Source organism: Ambystoma mexicanum, chromosome 4p, assembly GCF_040938575.1.
Source record: "Ambystoma mexicanum isolate Mex_15411 chromosome 4p, UKY_AmexF1_1, whole genome shotgun sequence".
Classification (NCBI taxonomy): domain Eukaryota; kingdom Metazoa; phylum Chordata; class Amphibia; order Caudata; family Ambystomatidae; genus Ambystoma; species Ambystoma mexicanum.
Window position 1 is genome coordinate 1,127,387,763 of NC_090927.1, and position 24,460 is coordinate 1,127,412,222.

Here is a 24,460-nt window from a genome sequence, read left to right on the forward strand (position 1 = left end):
TTTCTCGTTCAAATATCAGAGTGCTTTCAAAATTGGCAAGGGGGGTTGCACAAGGGGAATGTAATCTTGGCAGGCGATCTAAATTTTAATTGCTTATTAGATGAAGGTGATTTGGATCCATGGGATATAATTGATGATGGAGAAAATATTGATGCTAAGGAGATAGCGGGTAGGAAGTGGAATCGTACGTTGAACTTGTTGGGCATCACAGTATTAAATGATTCTTTTGTGAGTGGTGTGAGTGGTACCCCTACTTGGCATAGGGGCACATATAGGTCCACTATTGACTACATTTATAGAGACTTTGACTTGATGGAAAAGTGTACAAAGTTCCGAATTGAAGAGAGTGAAATGAGTGATCATAGCATGCTAATTGCGGACTTCATGATAAAAAAAGTAGTTAATATTGTTAGGGGCCCATGAGACTTAGTCACAAATACTATTTGTATTTGTATTTTATTTATTTGTATAGCGCACCAGGCCCAGGGGCAACCGGGCGCATCACTTAGTTACAACATAAGAAAAACAGACAGAACCATAATCACAAAGTTTACAAGTATAATACAGAATTTACAGGTATAATAATAGCAATGAGAGGACAATCAGATTATATATACATGTACAAATGAAGCAGAGAAACCAGAGCTAAATGTCCTGGGCGGCCAGCCAGGTTTTCGTAAGGTGTTTGAATCTCGGGAATGAGGGTTCTGCTCTAAGCTCATTAGGAAGCGTGTTCCAGAGTTTAGCTGCCAAGATAGGGAAGCTAATTCCACCTGATCTTTGGAGATTGAAACGTGGAACCTCAAGGCAGTTTAAATGAGCCATTCTGCGGGGTCTAATGGAGTTGTGGAGGGAAGACCAGTTGGCCAGGTAGCAGGGAGCTAGGGGGAACAGAATTGGGTGGTCGCCAAAGTATATCATAAGGCTAAACCAATATTGCGATTCCTTGCTAAGTCATGCAGCTATGACTTGGAAAATGGAAATGCTCTGCACGCAGGAATTTGATGAACTACTGAATAAGTTCCAACAGGAAGTAGTTCACAAAGATCTACCTACTGGAGGGCAAACCCCATGGCTCCCAAACACGCTTTAGACGAAGAACTAGCAGGGAAGAAAAGTCAGCTGAGAAGGGATCTTCGTAGGGTAAAGGCTACGGTGGGGGATAGAAATGAACATCAGCTGCGAGTCAAAAAAATAAAGCAAACATAAAAATGACTCTAAAAGCCGTAGGGCGAGTATGTGCCAGAGGGATTCTGAGGTAATGTTGGAGGCTCTGATTTATAAGGACACAATGGTCTTCTGGCAGCTGGTGAACACAGGGGAGGTGGGGCTGCCTTTAAATCAACTTAATGCTGTGTCAGAATAACAATCAGAGAGGTTTATTGAATAGCTGAACATCGAGGAGACGGAGGGAGATGTAGAGGGAGAACGAGCGGCAGGTTGAGGAATGGAGCCTCCCAATTGAATTAGACACGATTGTGTCCCTCATCAAGGCCTGCAGCAATTCAAGAGCCCTGGCTCCAAATGGGCAGACAAACTCAATTTTTAAGGCTGACCCGGGTACTTGGGGGAAGATTCTGACTATTCGATTTGCAGGCATCGCCAGTTCGAGGGTCCTTCCCTCGTTTTGGGAAATGGTTACAGTTGTACCAATCTACAAGCTGGGGCCCCAAAATGACCCAATAAACTATGGACCAATTTCTTTGATTGACGCTGACTGCAAGCTATTTTCAGCAGTAGTGTTGGGTCACTTAAATCAATGGGTCAAGTCTAAGTGTAGGTTGTCAATCCTGCAAACAGGATTTAGAAAAGGCCACTCAACATCTTTGAACGGCATGGTTTTATGAAAATTCTAACAACAAGCCTGGGCTAAAAGCAAAGGGACGATATATGTGGCTTCCATAGACCTCTCTAATGCCTTTGATAGGGTTGAATGCAGGATATTGTGGGCAAATTGTATGATTGGGGTCTCCCTGGTGGACTCTTGAATATTTTGATGGATCTACACAGCAAGTCTACAATTAGAGTGAGACTAAACAAAGAGGGGGACCTCTCACGCAAAATACAAGTAAAAAAAGGAGTAAGGCAGGGGTGCGTTCTGGCCCCCTGCCTTTTTAACCTCTATGTCGCTGACTTAGGTGAACACCTAGATAGTCTAGCCATTGTGTCACCAAAAACAGGGGCCACCAGTGTGCCATGGCTTTCATACACTGACGATTATCTGCTTTTCGATGTTCCCAAAAAAGGGACTGCAAAGGCTTGTGAAGAGCTTTTTGGAATATGCTGATTTAAATGGGTTCAAGATTAAATAATGCAGTTCAAAAGAGAAAAGCGGGGGAAAAAATGGTATGGACTTTGGGGGAATGTAAGCTAGGCTGTATGAATTATATTATGTATTTGGGCTTTCAGATATTTTCCAAGCCTGCGTTTGGGAAAACTTGAGAAGGACTGAAGTTGAAGGTGGCTGCACTGTCCACCAAGCTACAAAAGCTGTACGGCAGGTTTGGAAGATTTTCTATTAAGCCTGCAGTGCAGTTCTATGAGGGTAAAATAGTCCCCAAACTGGCATATGGTGCAGAATGGTCAAGGAAGTCCCACATAGATAGCTTGGAGAGTCTGGATGCGGTGGTGTGGAAGCACTGCCTGAAAGGTCTTAATGTGATACCGATGGCGGCCATTTGCTATGAGTTGGGACAAATTTCACTTAAAGCCCCAGTACAACGGTCTTTCTACACTAAATTACTAGATCCATTGGAAGACACACTATGCGAAGCACTGGGGTCACATTTGACATTAAACAACGCCCGGAGTAAGGGCAATGATGCTCTGGTTTTGTTTGATAATGACTGCGACAAAATACTGTGGGACCTAGCGTTAGATAGAGAAACTCTTATACACAATCCTAATAAAGTGAAAAAAGCTCTGTTTGACAACGACTGGTGTGAAACGGTAGAACGAGTTCACGAATATCCATCCCTGAAACACCTATCAAAAGAACATAACAAAAGAGAAGAAATTTCCCATATCCTCCTGCAATACCCTAATAAATATTTTCGGAACCTGCTTCTCAGGTTGAGATGGAACGTTCTGGAATCAAAGGAGGTTCTCTTGGTATACACGCATTTCACCGTGGTATTTTTCATCGCGTGTTTTTTCATTGCCGTTTTTATTTTGAAAAAAACTAATCGTTTTTTTTTTGGGGGGGGGTTAAAAAATTAAATATATGGTTGTGGGTCCAAGGGAATAAAAAAAAATAAAAAAGGGGGGGGGTTTGGGGTGGTAACCCCCTACAAAAAAAAACGAAAAAAAAACCGATGAGTTTTTCGGGAAAAAGGGCGATGAAAAAACCTGCGATGAAAAATACTGCGGCGAAATAACTTAGAACCGTTCTCTTAAGGCGGGGCAGATTCAGGTGGAGGATGCCCTGTGTAGGTTTTGTGGTATGGTAGGACATGTTGAAACATGTAGAGACATCATTTTGAATGCCGTGCTCTGGAAGTAGAAAGGAGGACGTATATGGGGGAAACTTTGTCATTCTTTTAGTTCTCTTCCTCTAGATCACTTATGGCAGCACCGTATTTGTGTTGAAAACACCAGGGATGGTTTGGAAATTGCAGCGTTTCTGAAATTCGGGAGCTGATCTAAATTTCCAGTTGGATAGTAAGGCAGTTATGTGAATGCATAACATGGAAGATCGGGTAGGATGGAATGGAAAGTAATTTTAAAGCTGAAGGGATTTTATCCCTTTTGATATTATGTGTGTGTTTTAGAGTGTAATGTTTAATCTTTCGTTTTTATTTCTCTTTTTTTTCTCTATTGATCTTATTTTGGCATCTTTTTATTTCATGTATCACTATGTGTGATGTTTTTCTAAAATTTGACTATATGATTGTAAAGGTTTGAATAAACCAGCACAAAAAAATAATTAAAAAAAAGATTGCATCTTAACTGGGACGAGTATGAGCGTGCTACTAATCATTCTCCTCTTCACTCAGTGTGAATATCTTATCTTGTCTGGGACGAGTATGAACGTGTCAGTAATGATTCTCTCCAGTCCCCCTCCTGGTCTCCCATTTTCCCAATTTCCTCTTGTGCTCAGGGACAACGTCACTGGGACTTTTGACGGATTGGGGCTTTCTTCTGCACTTGTCAGGTTGGCCTCATGTACTTCTTGTAGTTTCATACACAGTCTCTGTGGTTTCTGATTACCAGCATGGTTCTTCTTCTATCCAAGCGAAATGGTATCAGTGTTCTTCACAGACCTGATGGTCTACCTCTCCTCGAATTTGGTCATGCCACCACTTAGCACTTTTTCTGGACCAGGACGCCTCACCTTCACTTCAGCTTGTCTCGTCCCTTCTCTTCTCCAACGCCACACGTCGGAAACTTCAGCTAGATTCCACCTTTGCACAGGACACCGTGCCTGCAGCTTTCCTTCAGGATGCTTCTCAGAGCAAGTTCATAAGTTGTGAGTTCTCTCACTCTCCTCCTAGTCTCTACCTACTTCCTTTATTACGCTTTCTTGGACCTTCCCCAGTGTAACGTCACAGTCCCTTCTCTCTGTTTGCTTTATGATCTCTATTCCTCCACAGGTCTTTTCCCTCATCTCAGTATCATGTAGTTTTTCCTTTAGAGGAATAGGCAGAGTATCTTGAAGGCAGTAACAGATTGTGGTATGTTCTTCATACCGTTCTTCACTGGATGCTTTTGGAGATATGTTGGTGTTGTATTTCTTAGGGAGTTCCTCAAAAGAATGGGAGTCCATGTCCCCAAAGGGGGAGTCTCTCCCGGTGAGGTCCCACTTGCCTCTACCCCAGTTGGGGTATTACGGTGCAAGTTCATCTCCCTAGCCTCACAGGGAAAGGCTCCTCTTGGGGAGAAGTGATGCATTTCCGTGATTCGTCACAGTATCTATTTATATTCTGAGAATTGTTAATAAGTAGAAGAGTTCATTCCCAATAAGAGTGTGTTTGGGATCCCCAGGAGGATATATGGGGAAAGGTGACAATGTGTTAAGTTTGCACGTGCTTGGTCTACTGTCATTGCCCAGACGCATCTGAAGCAATTGGAAGATATATTTGAAAAAATTGCCCATATTAAATGCTTTATGACTATGATGAGAGCATCACTACTTCCGTAGTTTTTCTGTGACTGGCCAATATCAAGGCTTAGCCAATCACGCACTGGTTAAAATTAATGACTGGAACGTTTGCACCCATCCGCTGCTTAGGGGAAATGTGGTCAGTGTTAAATAAATTGACTTTCTCTTGACAAAATAAAGTGTTGTACTACATTGCAGCCTCACTGTTAGGAATGAAGACAGACGAGACCACGCTGGAAGACCTCTGCATACAACCAAAATGGAAAGTGTTCAAGTTATCGAAGAATGGTAAGTGGCTGCCTCTATATTTACAACCAGTTCCAATAACGTGGCCCTTTAAAACACATAAAATAACCTACACTGCTACTTTCCACCTATTGTTTTTGGATCTATGAATGTTTGCCGATTTTGTTTTTGCCAAATGACACTACTTTCGTCGAATTTACTTTACCAATTTTAGCACATTTGTGTCACTGCAAAATGTGTGGGGGGAGTCCCAGCACCTTCCTTGCTCCCTCCAATCCCCTTCTACATACAATAGCCCAACTTACCATTTGCATGTTTGCAGCAGAAAAAGCGGTAACAAATGTGACAAAAAAAGTTCTGTGATAGTGTAATTCGACTAAAGTGGGTAATACCTTGTTTTAAAGGGCAAAAAATGTGGGATGTAGTCAGGTTCAGTGCTTATGTAAATATGAAGTGTCAGAACTTGTACGAGACTTCTACCATGCAGAAGGGCTTTTGTGTTGCATTCGAAAGCACTACTCTGCATATCATTACGTCCTGCTCCAACGTGGCGTGCTACTGATCAGGCTACAGAATCTACCTAATTGACGACAAAGGCAGTGTTCTGAAAAGGTTACCCTCTTGAACACATAGCTGCCTTCCAGTTGTTTGCACCATTTATTTCAGGTTTGCATAATCAAGCCTTTCGGTACTACAGAATATGTACTGGAACAAACGCAGTCCATATCACACCAAGGCAGCAATGGAACAAAGGGGTCCAGGTCAGTTCCTGACAGTTTGGCAGCCATTTTGGCTACTCAAAACTCCATCTTAGAGTGGGTATGATTTGGTAAACTTGCACGAGAGATGGGTGCTTTCCGGGGATTCAAGTGACTCCTGGCATTCGCGAGCGACATTCCAAATAAGCCAGGGATCTGCATCTTGTTTGTGCATGGAGTTATGCTGCCGGAGGATAAGCTGGGGATGGTCCACAATTGGAAGACACAAATCTGGACGAGAGTGGCTGAGAAAGCAGCATTTAGCTGTATACTTTTATATTCCTGCATTTAGGTAGGGACAACCGACTTTCGTGTGCTTTAAATGTAACTGACTTCTAAGGATTCATTTAATTGTTTCGGTTCTTGTTTTTTTTTAAAAGATTCATTTAAATTTCCATTCCTCAATTTCGTTTTGTTTTTATCTAGTTCTTCATTTTGTGGTTGGTTTTGAGGTCTATTGTTTTCTTTCGAAACAACTGCACAGTATACACTAGTCAAAATTACCAGGCACAGTGAAAGCAGTTGACATCAATAAGATGTTTCTTTTTTCGGAAATAAACTTTTAATTGAGTTTTGCATTTCAGAAAACAAACATGTACTGGTGCACCAAATGATTCTGCATTTTCACTCTAGTTTCAGGGTTAGACTGCAACAATTCTGCAGTCTGCTTTTGTTTCATTCAAACCTGACATCCTGCTGAATCGACTCCTGTTACCTGCAACACCAGCGGCTGGCACTGCGAGTCCAGGGGGACTCTTGCCTTCTCAGCCCGCGCTCGCTTCCTGGAGGAGGCGGAGCCCATCGGCGGTCACGTGACCTATCACGTGACTTGATCACATCTTAAAAAGCAGCCCCGATCGTTCGAGCGGCGCTTTTGTTTCATTCAAACCTGACATCCTGTTGAATCGACTCCTGTTACCTGCAACACCAGCGGCTGGCACTGCTAGTCCAGGGGGACTCTTGCCTTCTCAGCCCGCGCTCGCTTCCTGGAGTAGGCGGAGCCCATCGGCGGTCACGTGACCTATCACGTGACTTGATCACATCTTAAAAAGCAGCCCCGATCGTTCGAGCGGCGCTTTTGTTTCATTCAAACCTGACATCCTGCTGAATCGACTCCTGTTACCTGCAACACCAGCGGCTGGCACTGCGAGTCCAGGGGGACTCTTGCCTTCTCAGCCCGCGCTCGCTTCCTGGAGGAGGCGGAGCCCATCGGCGGTCACGTGACCTATCACGTGACTTGATCACATCTTAAAAAGCAGCCCCGATCGTTCGAGCGGCGCTTTTGTTTCATTCAAACCTGACATCCTGCTGAATCGACTCCTGTTACCTGCAACACCAGCGGCTGGCACTGCGAGTCCAGGGGGACTCTTGCCTTCTCAGCCCGCGCTCGCTTCCTGGAGGAGGCGGAGCCCATCGGCGGTCACGTGACCTATCACGTGACTTGATCACATCTTAAAAAGCAGCCCCGATCGTTCGAGCGGCGCTTTTGTTTCATTCAAACCTGACATCCTGCTGAATCGACTCCTGTTACCTGCAACACCAGCGGCTGGCACTGCGAGTCCAGGGGGACTCTTGCCTTCTCAGCCCGCGCTCGCTTCCTGGAGGAGGCGGAGCCCATCGGCGGTCATGTGACCTATCACGTGACTTGATCACATCTTAAAAAGCAACCCCGCTCACCCTTGCGGCGTTAAGCCCGGTGCGGAGTAAAGGGCGTTGCCTTCTTATTTTTACAAGAACTGTTTTGCTGCTGTTTGGTTCTGAGAGGCATAGACATTGAGTCCCGTCACACAGTCAAACTCGCTGCACTTCCCGCCACCTGGAAACAAGGTATCTTGATAATTGAATAAACTGTGAATTTTTTAGTCCTTAACTCGGATGAGCTAGTTGAAGTAAGTGAGCCTGGTATTAACTAATTTTTAATTAAAATCATATAACAAGGTGCTCATTTTAAAAGTTCTATCTAAAAACTACTCTATACTTAAAAGTGATGAAACTTCGTAGCAATCCGACTGAAAATGATCTGAAGACACCTGAATGGGAAGAGCCTATTATATCAACCATAATACCTGATAATACACCGATGAGCACACAACTAGATTATGCGCCATCATCTTCCTTTAATGTAGTGCCTCCACAAACCATAGCACACATTCATTTAGAGTCGCCTATTTTAACTCCTAATAGAGCACACGCAACTCATGAAGCTTGTCCTCCCCTAATTGAAAACTGGAAAAGAGGACTCGAATTCACTGTTACAACATCAAAGATACAGAAAAAAATCGACGATCACTTCGGTGGAAAAATAATTCTCAAAGAAGCTGCCCCGGTGATCATTCATGGTGAATCCGCATCCATTAAAGCCGTTGCTGCTCCAATATCACCAATTTCTGATACAACCATCCATCCCCTCGAGAAGATAAATCTATCAAATTCAGATGGGAGTTTAGCCTCTTTATCCTCTGACCAAGATATCAATTTACTAATGCCTCATACCCCGTCTGAAGTTCAAATTTTGCAGGACGAGCCTCTCCAAAGTTCACCTGGTCCTTCTGCACATACTCTACATGCTCTTAGTTATGTTCTAAACTCCTTAGTCTCTGTCTTTGAATTGCTAAAGAGTGAAGTTCAATCACAGACAGGCTCCCTTATTGAACTAACTAAAGAAGTTGCTGTTTTGGATGGTGCGATGGTAGGTTGTTGCAATCTTATCAACAACAATCTTTTGCAACAAATACAAGAACTTAAACTAGAATCAGCAAAACAAGGAATGGATCCCTCTGCCATTCAGAGATCCATGGCTCTTAAAAATACTTTAGAAGAATCCAATAAAAATTCACTTCAGGAGCTTCTCAATCATATACAAAATTCTGCCATTAAAGCTCCGTCTTTACTCACTCAACCCACTAATAATGACATATGCCAGCCTTTAGACGATACTCCCTTGTCTGAGTCAATTCTCGATGAATTTCGAAGACTGGCTAATGTAAGTATTGAGTGTGAAAATGAGAATATCCTAAACACACGTATAACAATTGACCCGGTCCCCGTCAATGAAGAGCAATGTGTGGTGCATACTCCATGTCCACAACAACCTTCGTCATCAGGAGGAAAGAAACAAAGAAAAAAAGAAGCGAGAAGGAAAAAAAGATTACGTGACCAAGGCATCAACATGAAACACAAGAAAAAGCACACCTCTCAAAAAATTGTGAAGAGCAGTTCTACAATCAATAAACAAAATCAAGAGGTAGTTCTTTCCAATGATATGGAGAGGGTAAAGAAAACAACATTGATGACATCAACAAGTTCGCAGACCACCAAAGTAACCTTTGATCAATCCACAGGATCTTCTACATCATCACCACAGAAGACTTTAAAAATAGCTCCAATTTTCCTTCGGAAAAGTTCTTTAAAAAATGTTTTATCATCTCCACCTAGTAGTACTGTTAATCAAATCAAAGAGGCCCCGCGGTCCATTGCCCCCATATTTCTAAAAAATCATCATGGTCAAAATCAATCACCAATACTTGATCATGAGATAGAAATAAAACTTGGCACTGGTAAATTTAAAACTCTACCTCTATTAGGCTCAAATGAAGTATATGTTGCAAACGCAAGCCAAAGACCAGATGCGATTTCAATATCATTCACTCATGAGAGAGAACCTGTTGTCTCTAATTCTCACACAACCCTTGATTCAAACAAAAGTATAACTTCTTTGACAGACAAAAAAGAAACAAAAAACATGGTCCACCCAAAAAATTGCGGTATCTCTATGGCGAAGCGATCGATCAAGTCCTCAGTCATTTCGCAGAAACGCATAGTTTTGGCATCAAAAGCAATCTCTAAAAAATACCATTTACAGACTTTAGCACGTCAAGAAAATGCTAATAACGATCAAGGGAAAACCACCATAGCTGCTAAACATCATGTAAAATCCAATCTAGACAGCCTGGCTATCACTGTGGATAGTTCAGAGTACACTCCACCGTCTACACAAAATAAATCTGAAAAGCAAATCAATCATAATCTTCTTTCACACGGATCTTCCCAGCAGACTTTAGAAGAATATAGAAAGGAGATTCGGTGTGCAGTAGACGCATATATGTCAGCACAACCAGCACAAAAATACTTTAGACACTTCGACCCAACTAGCAACTTCTCTCTCCATGGTCAAGAAACCTCTATTCCAAGACTAGAAATCCCTCGTCAAGCTTGTGAGGCTGAAACTGGGACTGCTAAGACTCAACTCGTATCCCAGCATTCACTTGGACTTAACTGCATTAAGGCAAGCAATCAAACCTCCATAGTCGATCCACCACTAATGGAAAAAACAATGCCTGATATAAACAATGCGCTACAAGAAAAACATCTTTTAACAGCACTGGGACCACAACTACAACGACTAATTGAAACAACCATAGCAAATTCTCTAGACAAACAAGTCTCACCAGAATCGATTCCAGCTAAGTCTGACCCTGTTCTGTTACAGAACAAAAGATTATTCAAAAATGATCCCAAACGACCAGCATTGCATTCATTGATCATTGCTTGTCGTCAACCCCCAAACGTGCAATATGATCTAAATCGCAGCTCCATACTTACCATCTTTGCTGAAATCCCTCAATTAGAAGATATACACTCAAATGACATTCAGTTGGTAGAGTTTGAAGATGCCCAAATTCTCACTTCAGTAAAACTGTGGATAAACTCTAGAGTGGTTGTCAATACCATATGGTCAGCTAAGAATCATCTATATGATTTAGGTTTTGTCGTCGAAGTCAGTCATCTCTCATCTAAAACTCCGATGACAAAATCCTCGCCTCTAAATGACACTCATGAGAAGAACATTGAAACAACTACCACCCAGGACTCCTCAGTTTTCTTTAGAAAGTCTTGCAATTGTCAGTCAACTCATAATGAGCACTAGCTAGTTACATCTAAGCCTCGAACTCATGTCTCTCTTACTAGTTGGAATACGAGAGGGTTTCGTCATTTATTGAATACTGTTGAATTAAGCCTTGATGACGTTGATATAGCCACGCTTCAAGAAACCTGGCTCACTAGTGCCCCAACTTGGGACAATTATAATATACACACAAATTTAGCCCATAAACCAAATCATGGACGACCGACGTCAGGGCTTCTTATAGCTGTTAAACAAAATCCTCTCATTGAATCTGAACATTGGTCATCTCCAAATTGTTTCCAGCAGATGATAAAACTTAAGATTGGTGAATCAGTATATGCCTTAATAAACGTATATTGGAACCCTGCTAGTATTTCCGACCACTTATTCATGAGAGACATGAATTCTTTAATGCATTTGGCGAGTCTTGACAACACTATAAAACATATTATTATAACAGGGGATCTAAATTTGCATTACTTTGATCGTCATAAATCTTGTAATAGATTGATATTATGGAACCACTTCATCGAGGCACATAATCTTCAAATGCTAAATGGATCATTTATAGATGACATTCCCCCACAACCAACGTGGCATAGAGGTCAGTCCCTAGCAATTATCGATTACATCTATGTAAGTCAATCCCTCATTTCACAAGTTTCTAAGTTTGAAGTAAATCCCTCAACTTTGAGTGATCATAATTGCCTCTCTATGCACTGGAATATAATTGATTCGATAAGCGCTCAGGCCACTAATAACACCTTAGATTTCATAACTGTCAATCATGGTGGTAATCGCCTATGCTGGAGTGACACCTCTCTAAAAAGATTTAATCAATTCTATGCCAGATTAACATCTGAAGCTAATATACACTCCATGATACAAACGCCTTACCATAAAGTAATGCAACTTTTTCAACATAAAGCTAAAAAATGTATGTTGTCTAGTACTCGCACTATGCATGTATTCGATAGGGTCGTGGAAGCTGCAAAAACACTATATCGCTCGAAAAAGCGACAAGCTTTGAAACTGCCGCCCAATTTAAGAAATATTGTCAATTCTCAACTAAGGACAAACTATAAAAATTGGCTAAGATCACACCGAGCGATTCTATATCAAAATGACAGCTCCAATATGCTAAACATGATAGCAGGAAAGAATACTTCACAAATTTGGTCGATAATAAATAAGGTGACTACAAATCACCAAATAACTCAACAATCTAACAATGTGTCTGAACAAGCATGGATCACGCACTTTTCAAATTTATACATGCCATGTTCAAACATAAATAGACAAAACCTGCCAGAATTAACAAACCATTTTACTTTAACTTTTGATAAAGAAGATATACTATTTTTCATAAATAAAGCAAGCGCTTCTCGAGCTCCGGGTCCTGATGGGCTTTCGAATTTTACGTTAAAGCAACACCCCGAAATTTGGTCTGAGATATTATACAATATGTTTTCAAATATAATTCACACACAATTAATCCCGGATTCATGGAAGCGTTCAATTATTCTTCCAATTTACAAAAAAGGAAATAGATCTGATCCAGCAAGTTACAGACCCATCGCCTTGTTGGATGCCCCGGGAAAGATTTTGAATCGTATTGTACTCCGGGACCTAAATAATTGGGCTTCTAATTTAAAAACGAGAGATCCCTTTCAAGCGGGGTTTGTGGCAGGTTTAGGAACGGCCCCAAACATCATGACCTTAAATATGTTGAAATCACAGTGCATAGTTCGAAATAGCCTGCTATATTTGGCCTTCATCGATTTCAGGGTTGCTTTTGACTCTATTGACCGTCATTTGCTTTATCAAAAATTAATTCGCTTTTCATGTCCCTCTTCTTTAATCTCCATTATAAAACAACTTCATACTAATACCTCGATCCAAGTTCGCCTCACCATGGAAGGCCTGCTCTCTAAATTAATTCTCACTGGCCGAGGCCTTAAGCAAGGCTGTATTCTGGCATCCTTTTTATTCAACCTGTTTATTCTTGATCTTGGTGAATCTTTTGCAGACATAATTAGTGATGCACCAAAACTGGGCCTTCAACGCATAGCCTGGTTATTATATGCGGACGACTTAGTCCTCTTATCCCAAACCCCTAAAGGGTTACAGAATCTATTAGATAAACTATATGCATACTCAACAGAAAATAATCTTATAATTAATCTAGAGAAAACACAAGTAGTTGTTTGTCATAAAGTTAACAACAGCTCTAGTGCGAAAAAATATAAATGGCATCTAAATAAGGTCACCTTAATGAATGTTGAAAACTATAAATATCTAGGCTTGACCATTTATAACACACAAAGTGAAAAAGCCTATGTTATCACCCTCAATTCCAAACTCGACACATTGAAATCACAAGCCAATATACTTGTGTATCGTTATGGTAAGTTCTCATACACTCACATCATGACTTTTTATCAAACAAAAGTAGTTCCGATTTTATTATATGGAGTTGACACCAAACTCCCTATTAGAAGCAACATATGGGACTTATGTGAAGCACGGTTTTGGAGATCTGTTTTAAAACTACCGAATTGTGCCCCACTCCCCATGATTCGTTTTGAAATGGGTTTGGTATCACTATTTTCACAATTAATATGGAAAATGTGCGCACTATTCAGGAAATGTTTGTTAGGGTTGGCTAAAAATAACATCTTAAGCACAGTTGCGTTTTATCTTGCTAACTCCCAAGATCTTTTTCCAATTAGATGGCGAACTTGTGTGTTAAACGCCCTAGCAGATGCAAGTATATCGCTTGAAACACTCCTCACAAACCCTGATCGAGCCAAGTTAAAGCTGTTCCAATATGATTGGATACGCAATACGGCCAAATGTTGCGCATTCAAAGATTTTAATGAACAATGCTTTGGACAAAAAAAGTTGCGCACTATGGCAGACTATTTAGTCAAATTTCCAGCGCCATATACGAGACAACAATATCTACGATTTAGGTTTAACTTACTACCGACAAGAGAAATAATGGCAAGGAGAGGGCTGATTTCAAAACATTTAAATTATTGTCGTTTTTGTGAAAACTCAGACGCTTCTGAGACTTTACAGCACCTGTTAGTGACCTGCCCAGCTTTAATATTAATAAGAAATCTTTTTTTTTCTAATTTACTGTGTGCTTATGTCCCTATGGATGAAAATGAAATTTGGATCAGATTATTCAGGAGCACAAAATTATCTATTAGAGTTGCAATAACACAATTCTTAAATGCTATTTTATCTAATGATAATAATGATATTGAATGAGCCCTTTTTTACTCATGTTTCCAATTTGTTATATATATTGTGAAATTCAGGTGATCAAATAATTTTACATTTCTATGATAAATGATCTAATGTGGAAGTGTAATTGTATATTGTTAATTGTGTTTTCATATATTTGAAAGGTTGATTTTATCAGCTATACCAAATAAAAAAAAAAAAAAAAAAAAAAAAAAACAATTCTGCACCAACATGTGCACGACATTTTTCATGGGTAGGTCAGTGCAAATGTTAGCGCAAAATTATCAGGCATTTGTGCAACATCAACCGAGCCAGTTTCATTAGAGTTTATCGGGTCCCCGATGTTCAAATATGTGTATAGAAATTCAAGTTGAGCCTCTTCTTCAGTGCATTTTACTTGCGGCGAAGCTCAATCTTACCTATTATCAAATACTAAAAAGTAAAAAAGTGGTGCTATTCTTTTAAACCACTGGGTCGTACATGGACAGACACTACTTATTATAATACCATATACTATGTGTGTAGTGGAAAAGAATGCCATTTGGAGGAGGAAACATGATGAAATGGCATCAGGCTAGAGGTGGGGAGGGGGAAGAGGACACTATGTAAAATTGGGATATTGTGGGATGGGGGATGGGGGACTGGGGACCAAGTTCAGAGCTCGAACGTTTTCGCATAACTTGGGTTACCCGGCAGCATAATGGCTGTCATAATAGAAAACTAGATCAGGAATTAAAGTGCATCATATGAAAGGACGAGTGTTGGCGTAGAATTGTGAGAGGGCCAGGGGGGGAGAACTTGGAGGGAGTGGGGAGAACATGGCAAGAAGAGGGGGGAATTTGGTGAAAGGCCTGGGAAGGCAGGGAAGATTGTTTTATTTTGGGTGCAATTGACTGATAATCACGGTTATTTGTGTGCATTTATGGATAACTGCGGTTATCTGTAGTAGATTGATAACCGCGGTTATGGGGAAAACATTTGTTTAAAGACAGAGCTCAAAGAAATGAGATTAAGATAAAAGAATGGGGCAGTTTTACAGCTACAGTGAGGTGGGTGGTAATGGGTGCGGCTGAAGGCTATGGCTATTGGGTTACTTTAAGGAACCTAATGGTGCAAAATGGAAGTGGCCGCGGAAAATATCTACTAGGGCAACATGTAAGGGGGCCATAGCCAAAGGCCGGGACCAATGATCATGGGCAAAGGCCATGGCTACTGACCGGGAATGAAAGGTAGTGTTTTAAAAGATACAGGGGGCACAGACAAAAGCCATGCTCATTGGTCAGGGCCAATAGCCCCGGTTAGTGGGCGCGAAAGACATGTAGCGGCCACGGCCAAATCCATGGCAACCTAGTGGGTCTAAAAGAAAGATATTGGGGGAACATGCACAGTGAATACGGCTGACGGCCATGGCTACTGGCCTGCAAAAAAACATGGCAGAACAAAAACCTTGATATTCACTGAAAAACTTTAGTTAAAGTGTAGTTAAGTTGAGCCGATTTAATGCAACAAAATCCTTGAAATTCAGTGGATGTGTGAAGTCATGACCTGCTTAACTCTGCACGTTTCTGTTGATGTCCCCTATACTGCTCTGTCCCGCATAATGCCATTCTGTATGTCAGTGTGAATCCCTTCAGACATATAATATGCATGTGCTCATGGGCTTTGCAGCAGGAACGCGCCGAGTTATGCTGATCATGACTTCTCACATCCACAGAATTTCAAGGGTTTTGTTGTGTCAAATCTGCTCAACTTAACTACACTTGAACGTTTTTTCAGTGAATATAGACATGAATAGTGGAACCAGCCTTTTCAGCCAAGTCAAACATGCACGGCGCTGCCCAGTAGCTATCACCGGAAGTGTGCCTCAGTTAAGAGCCACATGAGCAAAGCATTGTGGGTATGCACATTAGCCCAAATAAAAGCCTTTTTCTTCAGAATATTGCCATGGCCAGCAGGGCACACGGGCCTCAGAGCGCTGCATGCCCTTAAATATACGGTCATCCGAAACACTAATTAATGTAATGGTTAGGGCAGCAGTATTTAAGGATTACACAGCACTCAGTAACAAAAGCAAAATCTGTACTTTAACAGGTGGGTTTCTGTGTCCCGCATGTCATGTATGCTCCGTACATGGCATGCGGGACACAGAAACTTTCAGTTAAAGTACAACTTCATTTTCTGAGCGCCTTGTTTTCCTTAAGTGCACTGTCATGCCAACCTCGAGATTTCCGAGCGTTTACGGTGACAGCGTATCTAGGGAATATACGGTACTGCAAAAAGCACCAGGGGCCAGATTATCATAGCTTTGCCCTTGTGCAAATAAACGTGGGGCAAATTAATGTAGCACCGATTTCAGAATGGAGCAAATCAGCCCCAGTTTTCTCTAAAAATGTTTTCACCCGGGGAAAATTGAAGCAGGTTGTTCTGCATTCTTTATCTGCTGCATAACATGAAGAGATTTAGTAAACGTCTTTTGTTTTATTTTACGAAGAAAACAGAACAAAAGGCAGTCTGTGTCACTTTTTCCCTAGTGCAAACGTGTTTAGATAATATGCGGAGTTGGCTGCAGAGTTGCAGTCTGTGGCAGTCACTCCAAACCTTTGCTCCAGAGACAGGAGTCTCTCTACCGTGTCTACTTGCACTAGTGGGAGGACCCATAAAACCACCACCCAGCCGCGGAGCGGCCGCGGAGTTGGCTGCAGAGTTGCAGTCTGTGGCAGTCACTCCAAACCTTTGCTCCAGAGACAGGAGTCTCTCTACCGTGTCTACTTGCACTAGTGGGAGGACCCATAAAACCACCACCCAGCCGCGGAGCGGCCGCGGAGTTGGCTGCAGAGTTGCAGTCTGTGGCAGTCACTCCAAACCTTTGCTCCAGAGACAGGAGTCTCTCTACCGTGTCTACTTGCACTAGTGGGAGGACCCATAAAACCACCACCCAGCCGCGGAGCGGCCGCGGAGTTGGCTGCAGAGTTGCAGTCTGTGGCAGTCACTCCAAACCTTTGCTCCAGAGACAGGAGTCTCTCTACCGTGTCTACTTGCACTAGTGGGAGGACCCATAAAACCACCACCCAGCCGCGGAGCGGCCGCGGAGTTGGCTGCAGAGTTGCAGTCTGTGGCAGTCACTCCAAACCTTTGCTCCAGAGACAGGAGTCTCTCTACCGTGTCTACTTGCACTAGTGGGAGGACCCATAAAACCACCACCCAGCCGCGGAGCGGCCGCGGAGTTGGCTGCAGAGTTGCAGTCTGTGGCAGTCTGTGCACGTCTGAAACAATGGAAACAGCGGCATCACCAGCAAACTCTACATCCATAGTCTCATCCATGGACCGAGACCCCAAGGACACACAGGAGGGTCGTCAGCTTCGAAGTGCACACTCACGCCCTGTTGCAGAAAAAAATCCACAACAACACAGTGTACAATCTTATCCCATGCCGGGACCATCTTACAAACACTCAAAAACTTTAACAGGCGCATCTGTAAATGCCCGTGGGAAACAGGATTCCCTAGAAAAACCCGGGTCCGACACGTCAAAACTAGCAGCTACTTACCAAAAGCCAGGCCTTGAAGAGACGGAGGACCAGCATCGACGGACCCGGGAGGACGTGCTCCCGGCATTAGTCCCGCTGAACCTGGACCGCGAGGGCGACTCGTTGGCACAGCAGAGCCCGCGCCGGCGAGCTCCTGCACCGGCCTCGGCGGAAAACGACAGCTGCAAACCGCGGCCTCGCACGCGCCTCCCACCCCCACTGCCCCGGGACCCGATGGCCTCCGGAGGGAGGATCGAGGACCGAGAGCGGGGGGAGGGTCCCTCTTTGCCAGGGAGTGCAGACCGCGCGCCGCGAGGTGCCCGGGTGGATGAGCAAGACCCGGCCCAGTCGATAACGGCCTCCTCGGAAATGGCCCCAAGCGAGGCGGAGCACCCGCGGGCCATTCTGGGGGAGGGGCCGATTTCCCGAGCCAACCCCACGACAGGAAGCAACAAACAGTGGGATGGGCTAGCCGGCCAAGGGGCCACACCCACTACCGAAGAAGACGTTTATCCATCGGAGTTAACACGAAATGGCAAAATAGACTCGTCAGTAGAGCTCAGAAGCACTGAATGCCATGGAAAAAATAAGGAAATTCGAGCCAGTAAGGCTCCAACACAATTAAAACCTCAAGTGCCTCCAAGTAAGTCACTGAACACCTTTCCTTGCAACTCAGCAGCCGAGCACAGAGCAGTAGGGATTACAGGTAATGAAGTGCATGCCCTAGCACTGGTAGAGCCTTCACCACCATTGCCTGCACCCTCGGAGGTTTTGAAAAACAAAAAAAAACGCACTAGAAAAGAGACGGAGTCCTCTGACACCGGAAACGTAAGATCTAGTAGAAAGAAAGTCCCTTCAAATACTACAAAAAAATCTCAAAAAAATATAATCAAATCACACATGTCAAAAAATCAAAAAAACGACCAAACAACAAAAAACCTCTGGGGCCTGAAACCAACAAAATCATCGGTTGTTACCCTTGTAACAGACTTCTTCCATGCTTTTGCACCAGAGACGCACTCAAGGAAAGCGGACCTCACTGATGAGGAAATACTGGAGGCAATAAAAACGTGCCAACCACCTGAAAAAGCGAGAAAAATATGCACTCCGATAAATTCCTGTGTCCAACATCAAAACCTCGCAAATGACATTCAACCCGCCTCTCCCTTAAAACAGGCCTTACAGGCGAAATCAGCAAACCAAACAGACCCGACCTCACATCAAACACCGGGTCCCCAGGACACTCCAAAGAGGAAAGCCACGCCGAAAAAAGCCACAGATGTTGTTCATGTTATCGTTCACTCAGGAAAACCCGCTGATATGACGCAATTAGCCTCACTCAAGGAACACCAAGCCCCAGCTACTTGCAAAACCCCACAACCAGCCAGCGAAGAATTCTTACAGCCAAACCAATCAAACCCAACCAGCTCATGCGAAACTCTAGAACAGATAGGGTCTCAGCTTTCGCAAGACCCATCTTCTGATTCACGAAAGAAAACCCTCCCTCGACCTGACTATGAGTCTGAAATGCTCCCAAATAAAGCGGTAGTGATCAGCCAAATCGAGGAACGGCCGACTCGCACTAAGCAAGACGGACCACATTCCGTTCTCCCCTCAAAATCACATCTCTCGGGGCGTCTCAGTGGTGGCCCTCCAGATCTCACCTCTTCGCCCACAGTAAGACGGATCCTAAATGAGTCCAGCATACTTTCGCCTGCTCCAAATCAAGGTCCCCCTCCGTTGGGTCCGCCAACGGAGCCGGCATCGCAGCAAAAGAGAGATCTTCTCCCAATAATGTCCGCCATAACCATCGCAATGAACCCGTTTACCAAATTATACGAGGGCATAAATGAAAATTTGAAAGACAACTCAGCTATTCAAGCCACAATGCTCTCGAAATTAACTTTTCTGGAAGGTTACATCACCGCTCTAGATGATAAATTCAAAACCCTAAAGCAAGTCATAGAAACCGGCCATAAAGGTACGCAAAATACTCTCACGCCGTCCGACATGGGGAAAAAATTGGGAGCTCAAAACCCCCCAGCTGGACACTCATTTCCACCCTCTAACACTCTCCCAAATAACCAACAGGCCGCCAGTTCACCAATCCTTGAACAAGAAGATGTGATTGACATTACAGAAGAAATGGCAAACGATCTTCCCCCTCCGAACAACCTAGCGAGTGAGTCAGATCAGTCATACCCTCTGTTTACTGGCATGAGACGGGAAACAAAAAAAACCAACCCTTGTGGAGGGAAACACGAAACTCCGAATCAAACCTCAGTACTGCGGTCAAACTCTGGGTCAGCAAAACAGTCCGAAAAAACAAGAACCTCGGCCCGGAGCCCGACCACACCCCAACTAACACAAAAAGCTTCGCCTAGATCACAAGAAAATATCCCAGAAGACGAGGATCTGATGAATATCTCCCAACACCTGGATGATACGGAAAACCCATCACCTAACAAATATGAGAAAACACCTAACTCATCAAAGCAGCAATCTACCTCATATAAAGTAGATAAAGTCGCAAAAAAAGAAAATCCCAAAAAATCGTTTGATGAGGACTCCCCATTCTATTTTCTCACTTTGGAAGAGCACAGGAAACTACTCCATCGTCGGAAATCTGCCACCTCCGGCAGCCCAACGAGCTCAAGAGTGGTGTCATTCATGGATCCCCCAGCTCGTGAGGGGCAAACTCGCAAAAAGCTAGCCTCCAGCTACCGACTTAGCACACAGGAAGCACGCCAACCTCGGGACCCCCAACAAAAGTCAAAAGAAAATACACACCTAGAATCAAGAAAACCCGAAAAGAGGGAGCAACATTCGCGGCCCCACTACATTTCAAGGACCGAACAATACCGGAAAAGACTTGATTCCACAGGGGTGTCCCCGATTAAGCTTGAACAACACGCCGAAAACGACGACGATATTATACTGAATAGACGAGGGATCCTCACGCTATTTAGTCTGATACCGACCCTCCGGACGATCAAGTCCTCCGATTTAAAAATTGTTGATCCATACCATTCGAACGAAAGAGCAAAAGCTTACATCCACCCAATTTCGAAGTACATAAGGTCGAAAATAAAGGATGCAACAAGTGACCTGGCTATGCTAGGCTACACAGTGCCAAGTGAGCCTCAAAAGGGGCCCAACAGGGAAAAAGTGAACCTAGAAAAAAAATCGACCCGAACGCTAAAAACCTCGAGGCAAGACCAAAAAGTGGAACCACAAAGCCTCTCAGGGCTAACTCGAACTGTGACAAATCCATCCTCAAAGCCACCTGAAAGCCATCGAGAACCTAAATCCGTCATCCCCAGAGGCGCCGAGACAAATGACCCCACAGAAGAGACCTCTTTGAAGCGAGATCAACCAAACCGCCTCAACTTGACTAAGACGGTGCCCACGGCGGAAAACAACAAATCAACCTATAGAGTCCAAACAGAAAGCGCCTCTACAGTTCAAAAATCAACGGCAAAATTACAGGATTTGTGGGCATGGCTCCCAAAGGCCTTATCACAAGGATCCAAATCCAAATAGCAACTCGCCGGTCACCCAGTAGAGCCCAAGGGAAAACGGAACGTCAGCCGGCTCACACCATCATTAAATTTTTGCTCATGGAACACGAGAGGCCACTTACATCTTACCACAACGGGCGACGCAAACTTAGCCTCATTTGACATTATTTGTCTGCAAGAGACCTGGCTTAGACATAACCCAGCCATGGATGGGTACGATATAATTCTGGCACCCGCCAACAAAGGAGCTTTAGGTCGGCCGACTTCAGGTCTCCTTCTGGCTTGCCGACAGGGAATCGGGCTGACCCTCAAGTCAACCCTTCAAGCAAACCTGTCAATTCTAGCAGTTTTATGTGAATGGTCTGAAAAACCCCTCTCTCACCCGCAGCAAATAGTGGTGATAAACACTTACTGGAACCCGGCGGCAATAAACCATCAGTCTTATCTCTTAATGATGGAAAATCTGATTGATGAAATCCAAGCAACACGTCAGGTCTCTTTAATCATCATCTGTGGAGATTTGAATGCCAAATGCCCCAGAGAACCACGAACACTAGACGCATCCTCGCAAACTATAACAGCATTGAAAAGAGGCCTCTTGTGGTCTTCCCTGATGTCCTCCAGAAAATTTGAAAACCTGAATTTCGTCTTCCCAAACAACAACCGCCTGCCAACCTGGGAACAAGGCCCACTAAAAGCGACCATAGATTATATCTATGTATCCAGACCTCTTCTGAACAAAGTTCAATCCTTTGAAGTCCGACAGACCACAGCCAGCGACCACAACCAGCTGATAATGTCATTGGCAATTCACCACAGGGCGCCTGAGCCGTATAATATGGAACTAGAATCAAACGCCCGCGGAAACCGGTTAAATTTGACAACCCGAGCGGTAAAAACGCTGCTGGCAAATTATACCGAGGAAGGAAAATCCAAGGGCGAACAAAAAAAAATCTTGATTACGTACCTCTGTTGCTAAAACATCGAACGAACGCAAAACAGAAAACCCCAGCTCATGCTCCCCCAAAACATGCCTATGATGCCACCTTGGTGGCCAAAAGAAGGGAGCTGCGAAAACTTAAAAGACAACTAGGAAACGATTTGTCAAAGAAAGAAAAACTAAAAGCGGCAACCACAATTTACAAATCATGGGTGAAAGAACATCGCCACCGTCTATACCAACAAGACGCTGAAAAAATGTTAAAAGCCATAAATGGCAACAAAGCAAAAGAATTCTGGTCCCTGTTGAAATCCATAGCGCCTTCTTTGCACAACTCCACAACCAATGCCATGCCAGAGCACAAATGGATCACGCACTTCTCCTCGGTCTTCCAAGCCACTGCTCAAATCACCTGTCAGGATCGTACAATCCAGAAGTCAGCTTGGATTCAACTGAACGACCGGAAAGAAATTAGTAACCATATAAAAAAACTAAAGATCTCCAGAGCTGTGGGCCCAGACGGGATCTCAAACATCGATCTGAAAAACAACTGCCAGGAATGGGCCACTCTTCTAGCCTCTATCTTTCAGAAATGTTCCGAACAGCAATCTTTACCGCCGTCTTGGACAAAAGCTATTGTCGTCCCCATCTACAAAAAGGGGGACATCACCGACCCTCGAAACTATCGCCCCATTGCCCTGTTGGATTGCATTGGGAAAGTCTATGGAAGTTTACTCTTGGACCGCTTCCAATCCTGGGCCGAAAAAGCCCCATGCAATGACAACTACCAATCGGGCTTCAAGAAAAATACGGGAACGATGGCAAACATCTTAGCGATCAGCACCCTAAAAAGTAAAGCCCGGGAAAAAAAATCACGGATTTTCATTGCCTTTATAGATTTAACGCAGGCTTTCGACCTCGTCGACAGACACCGCCTATGGACCAAACTGGAGAGATGGAATTGTCCCCAAGAAATATTCCAACCAATCAAAGCTCTCCACACGGACACTTCCCTCAGGGTTCGACTCTCCCAAAGAGGCGACCTGTCAGAAGAAATTCAAACCGGGCGAGGGGTAAAACAGGGATGCCCGCTAGCACCTGCCTTGTTCCTTGCATACCTCGGAGATTACGGCGATTCTGTAGACCTGGAGCACACGTTCCCGCCGTCCCTCGCATCCTCAAAAATAAGTTACCTTTTGTACGCTGACGATCTAATCCTCCTGGATCAAACTCAGATCGGCCTCCAGAGACAATTAACAAACCTTCTGAGATATACAGCCGAAAACAACCTAAAAATAAATCAAGAAAAAACAAAAATAATGACGCTGGAAGGAGGAGGGAAGAAAAACAAATCCTCTGGAAAATTCAAATGGTACTTAGAGGGCAAAGAGATCGAGCTGGTACCCGACTACAAATATCTAGGTGTCCAGATCGACTCCTCAAAAAACGAAACATCTATGCAGAGCGCTTTGGAAACAAAGTTGGGGAAACTAGCCTCACAAGCAAAAGCAATCGACACAAAATTTGGCAAATATTCGTGCATTCCGGTAATAGACTTCTATAAGAAAAAAGTCGTTCCATCAATCACCTATGGAACAGAGGCGATGCCAACAATCCCAGAAAGAATTTGGCAAAAATTGGAGAGCAAGTTCTGGAAATCAGTCCTGATCCTTCCAAAATCTACATCCATTGCTGCAATTCGCCAGGAACTTAGCCTACTGTCACTAACAGCAACAGTAAACCTAAACTCACTTAGGCTATTCAGAAAATGCATTACGGCCGACACCGACCAAATATTCGGCCTACTGAATAAAGAACTTCAAAATGGCAAAGTCAAAATGCTACAAACTTGGAAAAACAAAATCACGTCCAGTTTAGAATCAGTGTCATGCACGGAAGCTGATCTCATTTCAAACCCGCTGCGAGTCTATAAGAAATTGAAAGAACTAGTCTGGATACAGACCCAGGACCTGGCCAACAAAAATAAACTCCTTCTCCATCTTCCCACCATGTTCACTAAATTAAACGAGCCGATGAATTATCTTCGGAAATTTCCTAACAGGAGAGCAAGAAATTACATGTTAAGAATCCGGCTAAACCTACTGGAAACAAACGAGATCCTGAAGATTCGAGGCCTCTCTGACTCCAACACATGTCGTTTGTGCAATGTTGAAACCGAATCCATCAGGCACCTATTGATCGCATGC

The 24,460-nt window shown here is 43.5% G+C and overlaps 1 protein-coding gene across 6 annotated transcripts in view; it reads left to right on the forward strand.

Annotated features, from left to right (window-relative positions):
• RGS17 (regulator of G protein signaling 17) overlaps positions 1-24,460 on the forward strand; it is a 420,634-nt gene that overhangs the window by 362,487 nt on the left and 33,687 nt on the right. For 3 of the 6 annotated variants that reach the window (XM_069606713.1, XM_069606710.1, XM_069606711.1), the window contains one exon: positions 5,300-5,389. In XM_069606713.1, coding sequence (XP_069462814.1) covers positions 5,300-5,389 — 90 coding nt within the window. The remainder of the gene's footprint in view (positions 1-5,299; positions 5,390-24,460) is intronic. The other 3 variants (XM_069606714.1, XM_069606712.1, XM_069606715.1) reach the window with 1 other exon arrangement.